The following is a 22,524-nucleotide window of genomic DNA, read 5'->3' as shown; positions in this document are numbered from 1 at the left end:
AGTACTTGAGGGGTACCAGCAAGTCCTGTGGGTGAGAGTGTGAGCCTGAATGTGTGAGAGTTGGCAACCCTGTTATGATTATACATTGACAGCCCTATTTTAGATATTTCTTTCTTTCACAAAATGCTAATCTGTGTCACGGGAAGGAAATGCTTCATCTGTATTTGTATGCTTCCACAGAACACAGAGATTCAGAGACTCCTGCAGAAAGCCTGTGCTGAAGTCCCGGATCTCCGTCTGGTCAAACCACACTCCAGAGGACTAGAGGGCATTGTGGGTAAGAATCTGAGAATTATATTTATACTGTTTTATTTCATCTCCAGAAATGCTCTAGTAGGCTGTGATGTGTAAGATAGTACGTGTTATATGTAGGGGTGTGCGATTTCACGACTTTTGATCGTGGATGATTAAAATGTCTCCACGACCTGCTTTTGAAGAAGTATCGTAGTATCGTGCTGCAGTGCATTCTCTCAGTTCAGTTCTGGCGCCTCCGTCTCAACACACTGTACAACGCAACGTATATTCACATCACATGTTAACGCAGAGAAACGGGACACTGCAGTTCTCAAAACTTCAGTATTTGCATGTGCTTTAAAGCTTTGCCTGTTGAACATGTCATTCACGTGCTGATGCGCTGTTCTAGCATGCGCTTTTCTGAGTGCATACACCCAAGCCGAAAGTTATCTTTTGAGTCTTAATGCGATAATACTGTCAAATACACACAAGGTTTACATAAACAAAGTTGGTTATGTCTAAATTGAGAGAAAATCTGCTTGTCAAATGCGTGTATATTAAATGCGTAACGTGCCGGTCTTAAAGGGACAGTGGCCTAATAATAAACATGCTGCCTTGAAGGGATAGTTCACCCAAAAACAAAATGTCATTATTTACTCACTCTAATGTTGTTCCAAACCTGTATTCATTTCAATCTTGTGCTGAAAACAAAAGAAGATATTTTGAAGAATGTGGGTAACCAAACAGTTGCTGGTCCCTATTGACTTCCATAGTAAGGAAGAAATATACCATGGAAGTCACTGGGGTTCATCAACTGTTTGGTTACCCACATTCTTCCAAATAACTTTAATTTTCAACAGAAGAAAGAAACTTATTCAGGTTTAAAACAACTTGAGAGAGTAAATGATGACAATTCAAATTTTTGGGAGAACTATCCCTTTAATGTTAATAAAACAACAAAACACAAAGAGGAAATCACTCACTGCTCTTGACTGAGAACTTTAAAGGGATAGTTCACTTTGAAATTAAATTTTGGTATGTTTTAGCTTACCTGAAGGGCATCCAAGATGTAGGTGTCTTTTTTTCCGCAGTAGTTTCAATTTTGATATTTTTAGGTCAAACCGTTCTTGTCTGTTAGTCATTTCATGCAGGTATATGGATACTGACTCAAAGAGCATGCACAAAGTCCAAAATAAAACAGTTCCCCATCGTCCAAATTAAACAATTCCCCATCGTAAGTACACATTGATGGCCTAAGACACGAAACGAGCGGTTTGTGTGAGAAAACGAACAGTATTTATATAGTTTTTAGCTCTTATAACACAGCCGCGTCCAAATGATCTGAGGGCTCGGCGGGTATAGATATATACACTAGATGTCGCCTTGGTTACTGCAGTTCATTGGAACGAAACCGTAGCCAAGCGACATCTAGTGTATCTATACCCGCCGAGCCCTCAGATCATTTGGACGCGGCTGTGTTATAAGAGCTAAAAACTATATAAATACTGTTCGTTTTCTCACACAAACCGCTCGTTTCGTGTCTTAGGCCATCAATGTGTACTTACGATGGGGAATTGTTTAATTTGGACGATGGGGAACTGTTTTATTTTGGACTTTGTGCATGCTCTTTGAGTCAGTATCCATATACCTGCATGAAATGACTAACAGACAAGAACGGTTTGACCTAAAAATATCAAAATTGAAACTACTGCGGAAAAAAAGACACCTACATCTTGGATGCCCTTCAGGTAAGCTAAAACATACCAAAATTTAATTTCAAAGTGAACTATCCCTTTAATAGTAGCTTTAATAAGAATCAGTGTATAATGTATACAGTGTGTTGTGTTTTATTTTCATATTTGTTCATTTAATTACTTTTTTCAATGCTACTGTTAAATACATCTACTGTAGCTGAAAAAATAATGCACTGTTTATTTCATTTATATATATAGTTGTGTATGTGTAATGTGTATCTTTGTTCTTAATTTTTAATAACAAAGAAAATAATGAATAAGATTTTTATCTTCGCCATTTTGGCCTAAATGTCAGCCTTTTTTTTTTTTTTTTTTTTTACATAAGGCTTTGGTTTTAAAATAGGGCCATTAGTTTGGCTGTAATGCTCAGTCACTTGCAAAATAGTAAAACCAACATGAAAAAGAGAGAAAAAAAACGTGATATGATATTTTTGCCATATCGCCCACCCCTAGTTATATGGCAAATATAGAGTTCAGTTTAATTACATAACTTTCTTCAACTTTCACAAGGCATCTCATCCTCATCATCTCCAACAGGACACTCAATAGTGCAAAGAGTGAAACGGCGTGAGAGTCCCAACAGTGGCAGACGAGACTTAGATCATACTAAACAAAGGTATGTTTACTGTCCATTAATGGCTAGTCTATGGCATAAGACTGAGATATAAATCTACACCAGCGGTGTTCTGAAATGAGGAGGTAAAGTCCTCACTGTTATAAGTCAATTGGCTCAGAGGAGGCAAGAGAGATGAGGACTCCTGCTGTAACTTCACCTGTTGGTGGCGCTGTTGGACTGTGTTTCTTTTAAAAAACGAGTTATTTATACACTTTTTAATGTCACATTTTGTAATATTTGCGTTGTTTTATTTTTGAAAATATGGATAATTTTCTCCAATTTTTTGGAGGCACTGCCTCCCTTGCCTCCTCGGAGGAAACGCCCCTGATCTACACTACCATTCAAAATTTGTGGTCGGTGAGATTTTCAAATGTTTCTGAAAAAAGTCTAAATACAGTAAAAACAGTGAAATATTATTACAATTTAAAAGAACTGTTTTATACTTGAAAATATATTTAATTGTAATTTATTTCTGTGAACAAAGCTGAATTTTCAGCATCATTACTCAGTGTCACATGATCCTTCAGAAAATCTAATTTCTAATATTTTTTAAGCATTATTTGAGGAATAGAAAGTTTAAAGAACAGAATTTATTTGAAATATAAATCTTTTGTAACACTATAGTTGTCTTTACTGACACTTTTGAGCAATGTAGTGTGTCCTTGCTAAACAATTAATATCTTAAAAACCTTTTAAAAAAATCCCCATTGTGATCATTCACTTGCTGACTAGATTGACTTCTCCTCAATATGATTTCAAGCTGTTTCTGAGAAGCTTTTGCTCTTGACAGGAGTCAGAAGAGGACTGACAGAGCTGCAACCACCTTAGCAGTAGCAGAGCAGGTACTCTTCTCCACAACATCATTTGGAAGAACAATGGAATAGTCATCATCAATTTTTAGTCATTATTATTATTACTATTATCATCATCATTATTCACCCAGCCATAATCATCTATATCATAAAATGTAAGTAAAAATGATTTGGTCTTCCTTATTATGCTATTTTAAAGGCTCCTAATTTTATTTTTAGAGTGTCCTACAGTACATTTACATGCATCCAAGGTCCAAAATCACATTTTCTCATAAAATACACTGCAGCATCAGCTCTTTTCTCACAGTAGCTGCGTCCCAGTTCAGAGGCTGCATCTTTCCAATGCTGAAGCGTCACAACGAGTGGATCCTTCTCAGCCTATCCCACGATTCATTGCTCGCCAATGACAAATTGATTTTTAATTATTTTTTTGAAAGAGAGAGAGAATGCTGGATTGCACTTTAAAATGCAAGTATTGTTATTGTTTATTGTCTCAGTTATCTTACAATATCTTCCGGTCTCAGATACTCAAATATCTATCAATATCTTCCAGTCTCAGATACAACTACAGTTTGAGGGTCAAAGACGCTATTCGCCGGCAGCCAATGAAGACCATTAACTGGCATTATGCAAATCTGTTCCAAACCTACGCAAGTTCAGCCGGAAGTGAGACGGGAATTACTGACGACTCGTTTCAGCAGTTCAGAATCGATTCTTTCCATTTATCTGCATTTTGATCTTTGAAACTTTGCAGACATTTTACTTTATATTACATTACACACTTACATACATTTACATTACACTCTACATGAAAGGCAATATCCCAAAAAGCATAATAGGGGCACTTTGAATAGCACGGTTTTGTAATGGAAATTAAAAAAACATGTTAACTGCTAACATGACTCCTGATTGAACGGTTCACCACAGACTCCAGACAGTCCGAGTGACCGACGGAGACTGATGAGAGGAGAAACGCTGGACATCGGCGGCCCGCCGTCACCCCAGAGCCACAGCAGGAGCCTGACCCGCTGCCACACCATCAGCCAGGACCTGACCCAGCGCTCGCTCCACACACCCTCAGCCGACCCGCAGCTCAACGGGGACCCGGCGCTGGCCACGGACCTGGAGGGGGAGGCTCAGTCCGGGGGAAGCCGTGTGGAGACCGCTGGCACAGAAATGGACAGTGTTGTGTTGTGATGAACCTGATGTCACATGTCTTCTTCAAACAACTCCTGCTTAATAGACTAAATATGAACCTCTCATAGTAAATCTGTTCCGCCTCCCCGTCCTGGTCTTTGCTGTATTGTTGAAGTAGCTCTATTGACCTGAATATGCAAGGACTGTGGTTTCCAAGGTGAACATATTTCCTCACGCCTTTGGTTTATGAGATGGTAAAAAACTGTTTTAGAGGTTTTTAGTGGAAATCAGAATTTGCTCCCCAGCCAGAAGGGGTTTTTAATTACACTTCCAAATCACAAAATATCAGAAAAATGTTTTGCATGTGTCAACAGTGATGGGTGAACTGACTAAAACAGCAATGAAAAGTATAAGACAGGAACCAGCTTTAGAGAATATTTCGGATGTTTGAAGAAACTTTATTTTATTACTTGTAGGTTAAAGGGAGACATTTAGAATAACCTGCACTGAAAGAAGGTGGAGTTTTTTGTTTGTTTTTCGTTTTAAACTAGCACCTCATTTTCTTTCAGAATGTCACATTATGAAAAGGGATAATTAAAGATAAAATCATGTAGCAAGATTATTATTTTTATTTACAAAACTGAAGTGTTTCTTTTCATTAATCTTACATTTGCTAAACATCTCTGTTTGTAGATGTCTTTTCACAGGATTAGGTGCTCTTCTAATAGGTACTTAATAGTGTATTTTTCCCCTCATTTTTCTTTTCTTTTAATGTCTTCCAACATTTTTTTTTTTTTTCTGTTGCGATTAATTCCATTGGTCTTTTCTGTTGCGATTAATTCCATTGGTCTTTTCTGTTGCGATTAATTCCATTGGTCTTTTATGGGATGAATCTCCTCTATACACTAAAAAGTCCCTCAAACTAAACAACTAATTACGCTGATAATAAAGCTGATAAATCACTTTTAATAATAATGCAGAGGAATTATATTTGGTGTGTGGATTTTTCTTCTTCTTCTTCTTTTTCTTCTTAGCACAAGGTGAAAATGTTGCATTTGTAAAGAAGTGAAGAATTCCTGCAGGATAAATGTGGTCTGGGTTCAGCAGGGGTCAGGGGTCAGTATTATGGACCACAGCTCTATTTAAGTCATGCACTTTATTCCCTTGCAAGGTTACTGTGTTTGATTGGTTCACCAATATGACTTTGCAGTTTACTAACAACACATTTTGAGTGGCGGGTGTTAGTGCATTTTCTACTGCAGGAGTGTGTGTTAGAAGGGTTAGAATTAATGCTGGACAGAAAGTAATTAAATATCTTCACACAAATTGGCCATGTAATAAAAACAGCTGGTTTGTGATCAAATGTCGCACATCTTTGAATGTAAGGGGTTTTTGTGGCAATCTGATGAGCTAGAGAGCAATTATTTTTGTATGATTACATTTCAGCTTTTTTCTGTAACAATGCAGTAAATGTGCCTTATTTAATTTGTGCCAAAATAATGTAATAAAACCATATAAGAAATAAAGAATATTGCTCATTTACTGGTGACGTCAGCGGGGTCTGCGTACACAAACAGCCATGCATTGTCATAGAGTAACTTTTAAATTTACAACAAAATATATACTTAACCTGTTAGCAATGTCTTGATTATTTAATTACCGTTTTCTTGACAAATTTATTTAAACATAGCCTACATGACAGCCACTGTGTAAAGGATTATATTTCACAAATGAATTTGAGTAGAAAATTAACTTTAGAAGTTATTGCAAAACCTACCTTATGTGCAATTTACAGTTTTTGTTTATCTGAGTGTTGATTATTATATCTAAAAAAATAAATAGTTACTCAATTTAATAATTTGGGCTCTGTTGTTACCTTTAATATTATAGTAATGTGTAACTAAGCACTCCCAATATAGTTTACAGCATTAGCTAAGATAGATTTTATTGTTATCCTTTAGAAATGTTTAATTATAATAGAATTGATTTCAACACACATTTGTAAAAAGAACAGTTTAATAAAAATAAAAAAAAGCAGTTCTGTGTTTAGTTTTCTCCCCCACGCCCCCCAAACCCCTTTTGTCTTTTGTCACACAGTTTTCCGCCTACTATAGGTTAGGTACTGTAGGGAAGTGTGTGGTTGTTCTGATCATAGATATGATATCTATGGTTCTGATGCTGTTGAACTTTCTTCTCCTGCATCTATTCTCCTGTGATCCAGAATGGCAGCGGCTGAAAGGTTTGTTTGAGTGGCGCCCTCTACTGTACAAGAGTGAATTTACACTTGCTTCAGCCAGAGGGTTATTTATGTTAATAAATCGCAAGCCCAGTCCAGGGGAGAAAATGTAGCGTAACATATTAGTTACATATTAGTTAGGGAGTTACGCAATATTGTTATGCATTACTTTTAAAAGTAACTTATAGACTTGTAACCATAACACACACACACATACCTGCACTGTACATTAACCATTTCTATACATTTTCCTATTTGCACTTCTGGTTAGATGCTAACTACGTTTCATTGGATCTGTATAATGAGACTGATGGATTTTTTTTCCCTCTCCAATTCTGTGTAAAAACATCTAAACTTAGACAAACTCAAACAAGTCAAAAAGGAGATTATTAAAATAGTTGCTTAGGCCCATATTACTGTTCTAAATTCCCAATATACAAGTATTCGAGAAGGACTTTTATAATGACACGTTTTACGGTGTATGCTGCTGGGTAACGTTAGTTTCCGCTACTCCGCCATTTCTTCAGGTGTTGATAACGACCACATTCAATACCTTGTCCATATATTAGAAAACTCAATACAACTGGATGATGCCAATACATGTGAACATTTAAATCTATAAAGCGTTTAACAGTTCCCTGTCTCCTGTCACCCTTCTTACCAGAGCCCTGTAGTGGATATGCATTCACCGTCCTATATTTAAATATTTAACACGCAATATTTGCTCCTTCGAGCCGGATGCTGCACTCATTACGGTGATATGGAGCAACAGAGCCAACATTACTCTCCTGATTCCACACATCCTGTTCGACCACAGGCCAGAGCACATCAGCTCTCAACACGTCTGCAAGCTTATGACTTTACATTACCTAAATCTCTCATACCAGATCCTGTGCTGTACGACAGTTCATACCAGCCAAGGATGGATCCCCCAACAGCACAGCTAAACCTCAGTGGACAGGCCGAGCCAGGCTCGACTGTGGATCAGCCTCCTATGAGTGAGTTATCTCTGGTGCAGTATGGAGCAGGTCAAGCTACAGGTCACATGGGCACACTGATAATGGATCTGGTGTTTTTGCTAGACAGCTAGACGCTGAGAGATCCTTTAGTCATTCTAGTTCACCGGTAGCTCAAAGTCAATCCGCATGTGAGTTCTGTTTCACCTTCACTTCGTGATGAGGACCAGGTTAGAGCTATCTCACCGCCTGTGGTCAGACTGAAAGCTACTGAAGCGCCATTGATTCCGATCCAGTCTGCAAGCCAGTCATTCCCAGCTGATGTGGCCACCAGAGACATTTCTCAACAGTGGCACCTGACACAAACTACAACTGATACCACATATGGTACGACTTCGCCATACTTTGGTGTCTCACATTTATCTGCCTCACATGTAACGCTGCATCAGCAAAACTTACTGTACATTCACACCGCCGCCGACTTGAGCTGCAAAGAAGCTCTGGCTGCCCTGTCAAGGACGCTTGTCAAAAAGTACGGGCAAGCTTGTTGTCGCTTTGGCCGCTCTGACGTAGCAGCATTCTGTGTTCGATCATGGGAGAAGAGAAGTGTCACACCATGAAATGTAAACAGAAAAAACAAGCAATACATTGACACTAGAAACCTTTTATAATGACAGCATTTTTATAACCGTTTTGGTCACATTTGGCTAAAGAATAATTAGCTATTATTATTATTATTATTAATAGTGAGTGCGCGCGGCCGGGGCTCTCTCTTTCAGCTCGTTCTATACCGTCAAGCGCACCATGTTAAACTGACAGGACTTAAAAACACATAATATGATAAACTTTCACTCTGTGATGGTTAAACTGTGCAATTAATCCGATAATGATAGGAAACCCAACAACGGCGATGATCAGCTTATCCTCCATTTTCTCGGAACTAATGTTTTGGTAGGAACGAAAGTTTACATCGTATGTTTCTCCGGAATCAACCAGCGCGAAGGACGTCTATATTCCGATTGGTTGCTGGCGTTTGCCGCTCCTTGCCGCTGAACCGCGTCATAGCTCATTACCATAAATGCTACTTTCAACTTTCTGATTGACGCTCAAAAACGCCCAAAACGCGACACCGATGGATTTGACGCTCCTTGCAGCTGAGAGAAGCCAGCTTCCATTGAAAATGAATGACTTCCGGTAACTTTGGAAGCTCAAGTCGGCGGCGGTGTGAACGTACAGTAATTCAGTGCACCAGATTTTTACCTCATCATTGCCACACACTGTTAGACCAGCCTACACTTGTGTGCCATCTGTCTATCAGTTATAGACTACTGAGCCATGCCAACCACAACGGCAGTCATTCACCATGCCAGACCCTAATAGACCTCCACCACAGGGTATTATGTCACTCAGCCTTCTACACATATTCCAGGACAGAGCTGGTATGGCTCTCCAGCGATGTACCCGTCACCACCTCCCACCCCTGTTTATCAGCCAACACCTGCAGCACTTCCACTCCAGAGAGCTCACTTGCACAGGGCATTACGTCAGACTACTCAGTAAGCTACCCAAGCACTACAGAGATAGTTTCATTGAGCTCCTCCAGTTTCAAGGCCGACTGAACTCCGACAGCCTCAACCCGTATATCCGCCATGACCTCGCTGACTGGCTGAAGTGAAGGCAGAGGCTCAGCTAGGCAGTCTGTCATCTAAAATGGTTCAAGTCCCACGTAGAGAATGTCAACCCGTTCCGAAGCCCCAAACTCGACTCACTGCAGTTTATCATGGCAGCGACCAACCCACAGAGGTCAGTACAGTACATCATGCCCATACAGAGCCCGCTCATGGTCAGCAATTAGTTAAGAAACTGAAGTGTCTTTGTTCTGTAAAAGTCAAGCGCTACTTGTCACAGTGCAGTGAAATCACTGAGCGCTGTTCTTCCAGCAGCCAGGACCTGCGGGTAGGGAAGAGATTCTGGCCCTTCGCACCATCCGACATGATGTCACGGATTTGAAGGGACAGTCAATTGATCTGCTGCTTTCCACACAGTCAAGTCCAAATGAGAAGTACAGCCTCACAAATGTGTTTACTGCTCCTCTTCTTACGTTAACTTAGCAAACGTATCCCCTTAAGAGGCTTCAGCGATGCTATTACCACCTCAGAGGGATTCCTCTTCCATCCTTTGATAAGGTGCAGCCCCTTCTCCTAACTGGGTCTGACTATCCAAACCTGATCACAGCTAAGGAGCCCATCAGACTAGGGCTGTCACTTCTGTGAAAAAAATCCTGTTCGATTTTTTAGACATAAGTGTTCATTGAATCGATTTTCCATGTCTAAAGACGTTTCCATTTTAAACGCCAAATATAGGCAAATCCACGGACAACTAACAGGCATTAGGACGAACGTAAAGAGGTCGCTTGAGATGTGCACAAGTCAGCAATATTCCTGATGATTTATTGCCGTTAAGTTTCGTGCACAATGACAAACAGGAGTGCAACATTCTCGAAAAACAATAAGCAGAGTGGACTGCCATAACATCAATGAGAAACATCACTGCAGGCTTCAACACATGTGTTTACGATTAGAAATGTCAAACAAATTTCGCCTACGTAGGCGATTGTAGACCGTAGCGCTGCGGCGTATCATGACGAGCTGGATGCACTCCGAGAGAAGGCCATTAAAATCGATTCCCTATTTTCGTTTTCGAAACTTGTGTTGGTTGGTCCGATCGATTGTGCAATCGATTTTCAAAAGTAAAGTGACAGCCCTACATCAGACTAGGACCAGCTGGTGGACCGGCAGCTGTACGTACAGGAATGATCAAGGTTCTGGAATTCCTGATGCATCCAGTACACTTCCTGGAAGGACTTGATTGATGCTGTTCACAGTTTCTTCACGGGGCATTTACCCAAGACATGAGCACGCAACACCCTGATTACCGGAGTGTGGGAACACTCATATTGAGTCGATGTCAGGAGGAGACCTTCTCAGAGGAACTGAAGGCCTTGAAGGCAGCGAAACCTGTGCCTGCATCCAGCCATCTGAACACACTTGCACCCGAGTTGGATCGCACTCTGGGACTGATCCGTGTGGGAGGAAGACTGCGGAAACTGGATGGCTGAAGTCAAACGGAGATCCACCCAGTGGTTTTACACCCGCACCATAAGGTGACTAAACTTCTCATAAAGCACTTTGATGAACACCTTCTCCATCCAGGACCTGACAGGGATTTCGCCGGACTCCGTCGCCACTACTGGATCATGAGAGGCAGACAAGCAGTAAAGCAACATCAGAGAGAGTGTGTGGAGTGCCAGAAGTGGAGAGCCGAGCCAACTGTGCCTATCATGGCTGACTCTCCTTTAGCTCGCCTGCAACTGTACCAACCGCCCTTTTTCTCAGCTGGAGTGGACTATGGAGTGGACCCTTCATCGTGAAGATTGGCCATCGCAATGAAAAGCGATGGGGAGTCATCTTCAAGTGCTTGACGACCAGATGCATTCACCTTGACCTCCTCAACAGCATTGATGCGGATGCATTTTTGTTGGCACTTAGACGCTTTATAGCCCTTAGAGGAACCACATCCGAAATCTGTTCGGATCAGGGGACCAATTTCCAAGGAGCTGAGACCGAGCTAACGGAAGCCTTCAGACTGCAAGAGTTGTTGGCTAGTTATCAGATCAACTTCAGGATGAATCCTCCAGCCGCACCACACTTCGGAGGCGCAAGGGAAAGGGAGATTTCAGCCAGTCGGTTCCAGAGGAAATTGCTGTACATTTTCAGTTATTCCGGAATTCATCCTGTGAAAGCAGAACATTTGCACACAGTAAACATACTGCAGAAAGTATTACTAGTAATATGCTATTCTGCTCATGTTAAAATCTATCAACATCCAACCGGCAAGATTTTAGAGGAATTGCCAAAACTACTACAATAAGAGTTTTATGTTATATGTTAACTCTAAAGTAATAAATCTTCTTTTGGGTTTGATCTAACTCTTGGATGACAGTATTCCTGTTTGCAGCAGTAATGGATTGCTCCATTACACATATAAACCTGTCTCAAACCAGAATGGCAGCTTGTGTGTGTGTGCGTGCGTGCGCGTGTGTGTGTGAGAGAGAGAGAGAGAGAGAGAGAGAGAGAGAGAGAGAGAGAGAGAGAGAGAGAGAGAGAGAGAGAGAGAGAGAGAGAGAGAGAGAGAGCTCGTGCGGTGCTGAGTGCTGCAGGGATTGATGGCTGGAGTCGGATAGATGTGAAAACTTACAGCCCGCTTGATTTAATGAAAGAGATGTAGGGAAATACAGTCATTACCATTATTAAGCACGGGGCGGTTTCTCAGGCAGCCATGCGTCAAGACCACAGAGATATTAAAGCACTTACACTAAACGCACAGAAAGAGAGAGAGAGAGAGGAGAGAGAGAGAGAGAGAGAGAGAGAGAGAGAGAGAGAGAGAGAGAGAGAGAGAGAGAGAGAGAGAGAGAGAGAGAGAGAGAGAGGAGAGAGAGAGAGAGAGAGAGAGAGAGAGAGAGAGAGAGAGAGAGAGAGAGAGAGAGTATAAAAGTGCATTAAATGATTGGAAGATTTTACAGAAATGTTTCGCCTTGAAGATCGCAGTGCTTCAGATCTATCTATCTATCTATCTATCTATCTATCTATCTATCTATCTATCTATCTATCTATCTATCTATCTATCTATCTATCTATCTATCTATCTATCTATCTATCTATCATTATGCAAGAAGAGCACAAAACATAAGTAACTTGGCATAATTTGCACATACTGTAACAGACCAATAATGTGTCCATAAACATTATTATTATTCAATATTTTAGGTTTAAATTTATATGAATCTGGAGAAAATGTTCATCTTAGGTCCTGTAAGTCACCATTTCCTTTTTCACAGTTTTAATCACCTTTTTGGATTAATTCACGTCGATTTTAGGATTTTAAATGGTAACATGGTGTGAATAATTAAAACTACAGACATGGCATAACAATACATTATAATTATTCAGTAATTAAAAATACTTCTAGAATTATGTTGTGGACTAGTACGTCTTACTGCTTTCTCCATATATTGTACTAATGTTCAAGATCAGCAGATCTTTCTCTGAACAGTATGAAGTGTTTTATTATTATTTTTCTAAACAGAATGAATATGTGACAGAGATGATGTTCATCAGTGTGTGAAAGCAGGCACTGGAGGGCAGTATTGCATCAGAGCAGCACAGCAACACACACACACATTCAGTGACGCACAAAAGCCTCAGACTCTCTGTTGACTGAAAGAAACACTCCAGATCAACTTATACAGCATCCAGAGCAATTCAAGATCAATTAACACTACCCAAAGATGTTCTTTTTAACAGACAAATGTTAATATCTCTTCCAAAATGTGTAAATCAGTGTATTTAAAAAAAACTGTTGTGACTCCTCATGGGAAAAGGATGTCATCAGTAAAGCAGAAGGTGCGGTTCCTCCTCCTGTAGCCGATGAGCAGAGCATGTCAACATGCCCGTATTGACAACATCTCAGTGTGGAGACACCAGTCCTGTCACATGACCAGAGTATTGGCAGCTTGTCCCGTCTCAAGGCATGTGTCCCATCCATGTTTACCCCAACAAACATGACAGACACACATAGATCCACCCGGAAGAATCCCATTAAAGTTTATCGGGTTTAGCTCAGACACAATAGGTTAAAGTTCGAAACCCTGGAGGCTTCGATTCCACCAGAGCAAAAGTGTGATGTCTAGAGATTCTAGTGTGTAAAACAGCAACATTTCATCATTATGATATGTTCATTAAGAGCTGCATGTTATTTGTTGAGGAACTTTGAGGAGGCGGATGGAGGAATTTCAATTATACACCTCATGTAAAAGTCACAGTGTGTTATGCCTGACGTTATGGTAATTTCAACAGTTAAATGTCAAATTCATCTCAGGCTTTTGAAAATCCATCATAGACTTTTGCAGAATTCCATATCAGTTCCGTATGAATGTAAATGTTCTCAGGTCAGGTATGGACTGTGAGCATATGAGCTACAACTATAGGTTTATTTTCTATCTGTTCTAAGGTTCATTCTTTAAGGGATGATCCAGATTCAATACATTTTAAGCTCTATTGACAGCATTTGTGCCATCCTCAAATTGATTTAGGCTTTTAACTCTCGTTCTGTTCTGTTTTGTTTGTGGTAAATTGTGGTTACAATATTCTACAGTCTTTCAATTTCATGATAAAGCCAGCATGTTTCGCATGATACATGCTATTATTTCAGAAATGGAAATTCATCCACCAACAAAAGTAGACCCTCTTTCAAAGAACAATTTAGACAACTTCATCGAGCAAACGGTTAACTTTATTCACATCCATTCATGTGTTTAATGACAAAAACACAGTCAATAGAGTTACACTTCACCCTAAAATTAAAACTGTTGTTTTTACTCATCCTCATGTCCTTCAAATCATACTTTACTTCACAGAGAGTAAAGTACTTTACTTCATACTTCAGTACCTATACTTTAATCAATCTTACTTTCTTCTGTACAACACAATATGAGATATTGTGAATAATGTGCTGGTTGTGTCAAAGCAGGTACAATGAATGTGTATAAAAAAATTAAAATAAACATAAGGTTTACTTTTAAACAATTTTCATTCGGTAATTGATACATTTCACAAATAATTACAAAGAAATGGCAAGTAACATGAATTAAAATGGTATTTTCTTATAAAACGTATTCCAATACTCTTTTGGCAACTTTGAAAAATCTGCACTGAAGCTTCAAGCTTCAAAAGGGTCACAAAAATACCATAAACGTATAATAATCATCACAGCACATCCACATGACTGCGCTCTATTCCAAGTGTTCAAATCCTTTGTGTGACAAATTACACATAACAATCTTAAAGGGTTCATTTCACCCCAAAATTACATTTCTGTCATCATTTACATTTACTAAAAGAAGATATTTTGAGAAATGGAAGTCAATGAGCACCGAAACGTTTGGTTACCAACATTCTTCAACACTTGTGGTTCGCAGAAGAAGGCAGCAGCTATTTGTATTCATTTTAAATAGCAATAGATTTACACTAAGTAAAAATAGCAGTATTTTCTTTGCAATAAGTGTAGTAGTCAAATGCTATTTATACTTATAAATAGTGGCAGAGACTATCTGCACCTCAGAGTTGTTGTACATTAAACGGTATGCAATAATAATATAGAGTGTAAATTAATATATTTATTAAAATTATTAAATGGATTATATATATATATATATATATATATATATATATATATATATATATATATATATATATATATATATATATATATATATATATTATAAAGATTAGATTATATATATTATATATATATATATATATATATATGATAAAGCCTTTCTTACAACTTACCATAACCAATAAACACTTTATGATGATTTAAACACAGATGATTTGATTGGAGAAATTGTATTTTTTGTATTATATTAATTGTATTTTTCTTTTTCTTATATTTTATTTGGCTTTTTGTCTTGTATTGCTTTGTGGACCCCAGGGAGATTAGCAACCACTCTGTGGAAGCTAATGGGGATCAAATAAAGAATATTGTTAAACACACATTAGAAACTTTATTTCCACTTTTCAAATATTTTCTTAATTTTTATTGAAAATAAATGCCTTTCCGACCTGACATGTGATGGGAAAATGGAGTAGAGCGAGTTCGGCAAAGTGTTCTGCCATGTGCCTCATCTCTACAGGATTGCTCATCTCTCTGTATTTTTGCCTGGCCCAATCAGACGTCAGTGGGCGGAGTTACTGTAAATAGCCTCTGCCAACAAGACCTCTTGCAGTCAAACCTTACATGCAGCACATTAGTTTGTCCTTGATTGCTTAAACACATTTCTTGAAATGATGCCTCCTTTCCTCAAAACTCTAAACACATTCATAACTTCTCCCACAATTCCCCAAACGTCCTATTTTCAGGTCAGAATGAAGCTCTCCACTCAAAACCATTCAATCTTGCTGAAAAACCAAACTTTGCTCTCAGACGAGCCCTCACAAACACACACACTACAACTCTAGTCTTACACTCTGATGAGATCAATTTAAAACAATACTACAAAAAACGGTAATAAGTTATGTTGCTTGTGGTTCTCCCCTGGAAAACACTTTCACGTGATGAACATAACAAATGTATACAGTACCCGTCAAAAGTTTAGAAACATTACTAATTTTAATGTTTTTGAAAGATCTTCTGCTCATCAAGCCTGCATTTACATATTTGATTAAAAATACAGAAAAAACAGTAATATTGTGAAATATTATTACATTTTAAAATAATGGTTTTCTATTAAAATATTGTAAAATGTATTCCTGTGATCAAAGCTGAGTTTTCAGCATCATTACTCCAGTCTTCAGTGTCACATGATCCTTCAGAAATCATTATCATATGATGATTCATTATCAATGATGGAAACAGTTGTGCTGCTTACGTATTAATATTTTTATTATTCAGGATTCTTTGATGAATAAAGAGTTAAAAAAGAACAGCATCATTTGTAACTATACACTACCGTTCAAAGGTTTGGGGTCAGTAATTATTTTTCTTTCTTTCTTTCTTTCTTTCTTTCTTTCTTTCTTTCTTTCTTTCTTTCTTTCTTTCTTTCTTTCTTTTTTAAATACATTATTTTATTCAGCAAGGATGTGTTAAATTGATAAAAAGTGATAGTAAAGATTTATATTATTAGAAAAGATTGTTCCAAAAACTGACTCATCTACTGAAGGCTCTGATGGGTGTGTGATCAATTTTGACTCTTAGTGTTTCCACTTGAGTATTTGTGTGCTAACTGAGCTGAAGCTGTGCTGACTTGAGTGAATGATATTGAATGCTAGTGCTTTATACATGACAACATGGTCTAGGCAATGAGAAACGAAGGGATTTGTGTGTAGAGTTTTGCAGCGACAGTTCAACAAATCTGACTCATGTGTCAAAACAGGGGAATAGTGTTTATAGCTTAGGGAAATGGGTGTGCTTTTTGATAAATGGAGTCATGGTTTTGAAATTTTAGTTCAAAAGCCTGCATGTTGCAAAACTGTAAAAATGCTGTATTTTGTGTTCAACAGTAGACAGAAAGCCATAGAGGTTTGGAACGGTGTGAGAATTGGGTTTTGGGTGAACCTGTCTAAAAATACACCTTTATGATGAAGGTTGAGTTCAGATTTCGCATCCATGCACTGTTAGTCCCAGTCTAAATGGAAGGAATATCTTCCCGGAAGAAGGAAATGTCATTTTGGCCATTTATCAAGACAAAAGGCGAACTTTAGAGGAGAAATTTAACACCCCGTGAAAGTGGATCCAATGAAACACTAGTTCATAATTTGCAACAGATTAGCCTTGTAACCTAAAGCCTCCTCGGCGTAAACATTTGACCACAGAAGCCATCAACAACAAAAAAAGTGTGTGTGTGACGAGCTATCTCTCCGTGCCGCTGTGAGCATGTGTCTTGACAGTCATTGCCGGGGGGCGAGGCTTGCTCTGACAGCAGCAGAGACGCTCATTTGAGGGGGAGCCGTCAGAAATGTCACACACTCCCCAACCCCCCCCCTGCGGATCCGTCACTGGGAGCACGCGGACCCTCACGACCGGCTGACGGACTGACCAAAGTTTGGCGGACGGAGAGAAAACTTTCCCTGACAAGGTGACAGTTGTTGATGCATCCAGCTGTCCAGTCTGGGGGCGTCTCTGGAGAGCGCGCGGGGGGGAGGGCCGTGAAGGAGAGGGTCCCTAATCACTAATTTAGTGCCAGCCATGGCATTGTGCCGGGGGGCACATACACAGGAACACAAGGCTGTGTACACACTCATGAGGGCGGACAGGACAGGGTGAACCTCGGCTCGGCTCGGCAGACGTGTCTTTTAGTGTCAGGGTCGTAGCAAAACTATTACTAACTTCCCCGGCTTGTTTCACGTTCCAGAATGGGGCCTATGTGGCATTTGCGTGGATAGAAAACAGGCCGAAACCACAGACATGTTGGTCAAACACTTACGACTTACTTTCTAGTGTAGGACACAAAAGGAGAGGTTTAGCAGAATGTTCCTGCTGCTCTTTTCCACATACAAAACATAATAACCAGGAGCTGTCAAACTCCAAAACAGGTCAAAAAAGCACCAGAGGGGTATCATAACAGGGTCCGGATGAGACCTTTGAATCCAATGCCGTTTGCAAATGTGGCACAAGAAGTTTGAACATACAAAACAAATCTATAACGTAACTACCATTCAAAAGTAAATGTTATTTAGATGCATTAAATTGATTTAAAGTTACAGCAACGATGTTTAGAAAATTACAAATACTTCAAATAAATGCTGTTATATTGAATGTTCTATTAATCGAAGAATCCTGAAAAATTGTATCATGTTTTTTATACAAAAATATGACATTGACAATAATCATAAATGTTTCTTGAGCAGCAAATCATCATATGATAATGATTTCTGAAGGATCATGTGACTCTGAAGACTGGAGTAATGATGCTGAAAATTCAGCTTTGATCACAGGAATAAATTACACTTTATTACATATTCACGTAAAAAACAGTTGTTTAAAATTGTATTAATAATTCAAAATATTTCAGTTTTAATAAATGTAGCCTTTGTGAGACTTTCCAAAACATTTCACAAAAATCTTTCTGACCACAAACTGTTGAATAATGTAGATATAGAAATAGATGGCATATGGCAGACTTTTATTCTGCTTTTATGTCATTTTTGCAGGATTTCCTATGAAAAAAAGCTGCTCGGACATTTGATGTCGCACAGAAACAGTCGTTCATGTGTGTTTGGAATGTGTGGGCGAGTAAATCATTTCTTTAACGGGAAATTGTGAAGCCCTTTGGCATGAAGGTTAAAGCGCCACACGAAGGTCCAGGAAATCATATAACGTCTCATCCCGACACACCAAACACACACACACACACACAGACGCCTCATCCAGTCATAGCGGCCTGTGAACGCAGGGAAGTTTCACAGCGCCGGTGGACTGCGACAGGGCCCCGCATTGTTTTGTTAGTTAATTGGTCCTGACCCTTTTTTTCCGGGCTCTTCGTCTCTTTAGTGAGATGGCTGTGTAGATCACCGCTCGGCTTATCTAATTTCATTAATGTGATCTCCTGTCCATTGGCTGACAGCTTAATGGTCATTATTTGTGGTTCCCTTCAAATAAAGCTCAGACTGTAAATTGCAGTCTGTGGCAATTGGGATCTAAGTGCCACCCTGCATTACTATATAATATCTATTCCTTTAATTAACTGAAAGCCACACTGACATTTATTGGATTGCAAGTTACTTGTTAATGGCAATAAATTGCATAGAGGAAAAAAATATCATTGCTTATTTTACATCAATAATTTGTGGACCTTTAGGTAATGATTATTCATTATTCTCTCTACATGGCTGTCATGTTTGTTAAAGTGTTCGGAGGTTTACTTCACAATTGTGGAGAGAGACTGCAAACATGTCACAATATATGCTGGGAAATTCAAATAAGGTGTCAGTCATTGTTAAGTCATTAGTGTAATGGTAAAACTAATTCATATCAACTATAAGAGTGATGAAAATATATGATTGCAAATAAGTGTATTAATTATTCGGGAAAAGTTTCTCCAGTGCGTAATGTTAAATAAAGCCGGCTGGCAGCTAAGACAGGTTTGGCTACACCTGAATAAAATTATATTTCTCACTGAATTTAATTACTGTAATGACACTATAAGGAATTCAAAAAGTGATGTGTATATAAAAATATATATATATAATAATACACAACAAAATGAACACCTAGTTCCGGCATGAAACTCTAGATGGCGCAGGCTGAGAGGTCTTAAACTCATTCTGCAGCGATCACATCATTATCTGCATAGCGCAGCTGATTGGTTGCTGTTTTATCAGAGTCCAATGAGCTGCGACTCAACATTCAACACCAGTAGTGTTGCTGTTAGCAGTCTGCAGCGCCCTCTCTCTTCCCCAGCTCCACCTGTGTAGATCTGCTTCGGGGATCATTACATGTATGTTACATGTGCAGCAGCAGCAGTGTAGCATATCTATTTCACCAAGACCAAATACATTAACACTGCCATATCTATTACCATGCCAATCTCTATTACCATGCCAATCTCCCGAGAGTTGTCATGTTAGAACTACTTTAAGTAAAACAAAAATTAAAGCACAAACTGTGCTACAGACATGAATGACGCTCCAAATTGTGCAGTTTGTTGAAGAGAGGCGTCATTATGCTAATATTGTGGTTTATAAGCTAATAGACTTATGGTTCTGGCTAGAGCCAGTGAGAAACACCCTAGCAACGCCCTAGCAACCACCCATAACACCCTAGCATATTTGTTTTTGCACTTAGAATTTCTACAGAAAATTTTAAACTAGATGTTTAATGTTCTGATATTATGATAATTTTCTGATATTATATTCTGACCCCATGATAGTTGTCCTTTTTATTAAAACAGGAAATTAGAAAATCTTTTTTTATTTTTTTTTATAGGCAATAGACTGTAATTTTGTTGTTGCATGATCAACTAATTATTTGCTACTGACTACATTCTCATTTATAGTGAGCACTTTATTATATGGTCCAATATGATTATTTAATACTTGCAAACATTTCAATTTTAATCTGCTAAAAGTTTATTTTATCAAGTGAATGAAACTAGAGGTGCACTAAGAAATGTGGCCACAAGATGACTTAACAGTATTTAAATAAATAAATTGTTATTGATATATTAAAATAATGCAACTCTAATCAAAATGCTGCAAAACACATAAAATGTAAATGCAAACTGTTTCCCCCTTCCTATAGTGCGTTAGAAAGCAAGTAAAAGAAAAGTTGGGAATTTCTGACTTAAGGAAAGGGCCACAGATTTGTTTATGCATTGTTGTTTTATTCGTATTAAAACGAAAGGTTACAATGCCTAATTATAGCCTATAATTGATTTAACGTGAACAAAAAAGATATTTTGAGGTAAATCGGAGGTGTTTGTTATTTCGGAGCGGCTCGTCCTCTTCCCAGCTTCTCGAACCGGCTGTCCTCCACCAGCAACCCTCACGCGATGCCTCTTGAAGTCTCAGTCACTGAGTTGCCACCAGCTTGCCAATTGTGTGAACATATTCCCTGTCAGTGCGGCACAGTCTGCGCTCGCTGTCTCTTTGCCTGCCATGGTGGAGATCAGACCTCCGGCCCTCCGTGATCTGACAGGCCTGCCACTCTGATGACTTCCTCAGCCTGAGACCCGCTACGCTTGTGAAAGCGTCACTCCAGCCGCTCCAAAGTCAAAAAAGAGCAGTCAGGCTCGCCGTCCACCCCCCGCTGTCTTGTCCCATCAGGACACGGTAGTGGCGGCACACAAACTTTGAGGAAGAGAACATCAGGCAGGCAGAGGAGCAGATTCGGTACAAAGCATGATGGGTAAGGAGCGACAGCACCAGCCGGGGTCTTGACCTCATGAACCTACGCGGGCGCCCTGCAGGGAAAGGCGGTTTGTAATGCGTCAAACCCAGCCAGTCACGGCTGATCGAGCGCAGCAGACGGACGCTTCTCGCTCCATCTTACGCAGATTATGAGAACAGGAGACAAGAGATGAGCTTTAAAGTGAGCAGTCGCTGTCCACTCCACCTATCATCAATGACTCTGAGTCACAGCGGAAAACTCCAGAAGTGAGCAGCAATGACAAAACACTGGCCGATCCGAACGAGGAAAACTCAAACCCCTGATACACGGGTCATCTTAAGTGATGTTTGCTACAAGTCAAGTATTGATCATATGTAGGGTGTGGACAAACCCCTAATTCAAAGTAGTAGGCCTATTATGTTGGTGCATATCGTAGCTTCCCCTGCACCTTTTGTGTTACATTTGTCATGTAACCTTAAAAAATGTGTGATGTTATAATTTCACATTATTTAAATATGACTGAATCTTTACACCAACAAATGTTTTTAAAAATATATGGTCAGAGCTAGAGCTGAACTATCTGGGGGAAAATCAAATTTATTAAGCTTTTAGCCTTGGCAACCTCCTGGCAATGTCCTAGCAACCACCCAGAACACCTTTGTAACCATGCTAAAACCACTTAGATCCCCTTAGCAACGCCATAGCAACTGACCTCGTGGTTATGTTCACTTCTGCTGACTTTTATTGTGACATTCGGTTTTGCCTCCTTTGGTTCCTGTTTCTCCACTCTGTTTAGTTTCACTTTCCTACATTTGTTTATAATTGTTTTCACCTGTGTCTCCTGTTTAGTTTCCTTTGTATACCCTTGTATGCATAGCCCTGAATTTTCTGTTTTCTGTTGTATTTAAATTTATGTTTGCTTTGGTTTGCTTTAATTATTGATGTCTTGAGTGTGAATAAAGACTGTTTGTGATCTGAAACTCCCCCGTCTTTGTGCGAGATGCTAACCACCATAACACGATCATTTTGGCTAAGAGTTTTGTACAGGCCTCATTAATGCGAAGATATTACTGGGCTGTAATGCTTGAATCTGATTGGTTGATGAACATTATAAGGTGTGCAGGTATTTTCAGGGAAACGCAGTGATAAAGTAGTTCCAGCAGGTATTGACCGCATTACAGCTCTATATCACTTCGCCACATGATTTCAGTTATTTCAAAGGTCTTCACAGCCGACAACAGCAAAAGAACCAAAACACACAATGACACGGACCAAGAAAATAAATATAGTAAACAATTGGATAAAAATGACAAATTATTTCCATGTTTTTACC

The 22,524-nt window shown here is 39.2% G+C and overlaps 1 protein-coding gene across 4 annotated transcripts in view; it reads left to right on the top strand.

Annotated features, from left to right (window-relative positions):
• The window catches only part of ankrd27 (ankyrin repeat domain 27 (VPS9 domain)), a 47,309-nt gene extending 41,646 nt beyond the window's left edge, over positions 1 to 5,663 (top strand). For 2 of the 4 annotated variants that reach the window (XM_079859385.1, XM_079859383.1), the window contains exons 26-29: positions 181 to 277; positions 2,526 to 2,604; positions 3,395 to 3,446; positions 4,344 to 5,663. In XM_079859385.1, coding sequence (XP_079715511.1) covers positions 181 to 277; positions 2,526 to 2,604; positions 3,395 to 3,446; positions 4,344 to 4,613 — 498 coding nt within the window. In that variant the 3' untranslated portion in view covers positions 4,614 to 5,663. Of the gene's footprint in view, positions 1 to 180; positions 278 to 2,498; positions 2,605 to 3,394; positions 3,447 to 4,343 lie in introns of all 4 variants that reach the window. The other 2 variants (XM_079859384.1, XM_079859382.1) reach the window with 1 other exon arrangement.
• The last annotated feature ends 16,861 nt before the right edge of the window (positions 5,664 to 22,524 follow it).

The sequence above is a fragment of the Squalius cephalus genome (genome assembly GCF_949319135.1).
Source record: "Squalius cephalus genome assembly, chromosome: 23".
Taxonomy (NCBI): domain Eukaryota; kingdom Metazoa; phylum Chordata; class Actinopteri; order Cypriniformes; family Leuciscidae; genus Squalius; species Squalius cephalus.
The sequence above is the reverse complement of the archived record's forward strand: the minus strand, read 5'-3'. Positions and strand labels throughout refer to the sequence as shown.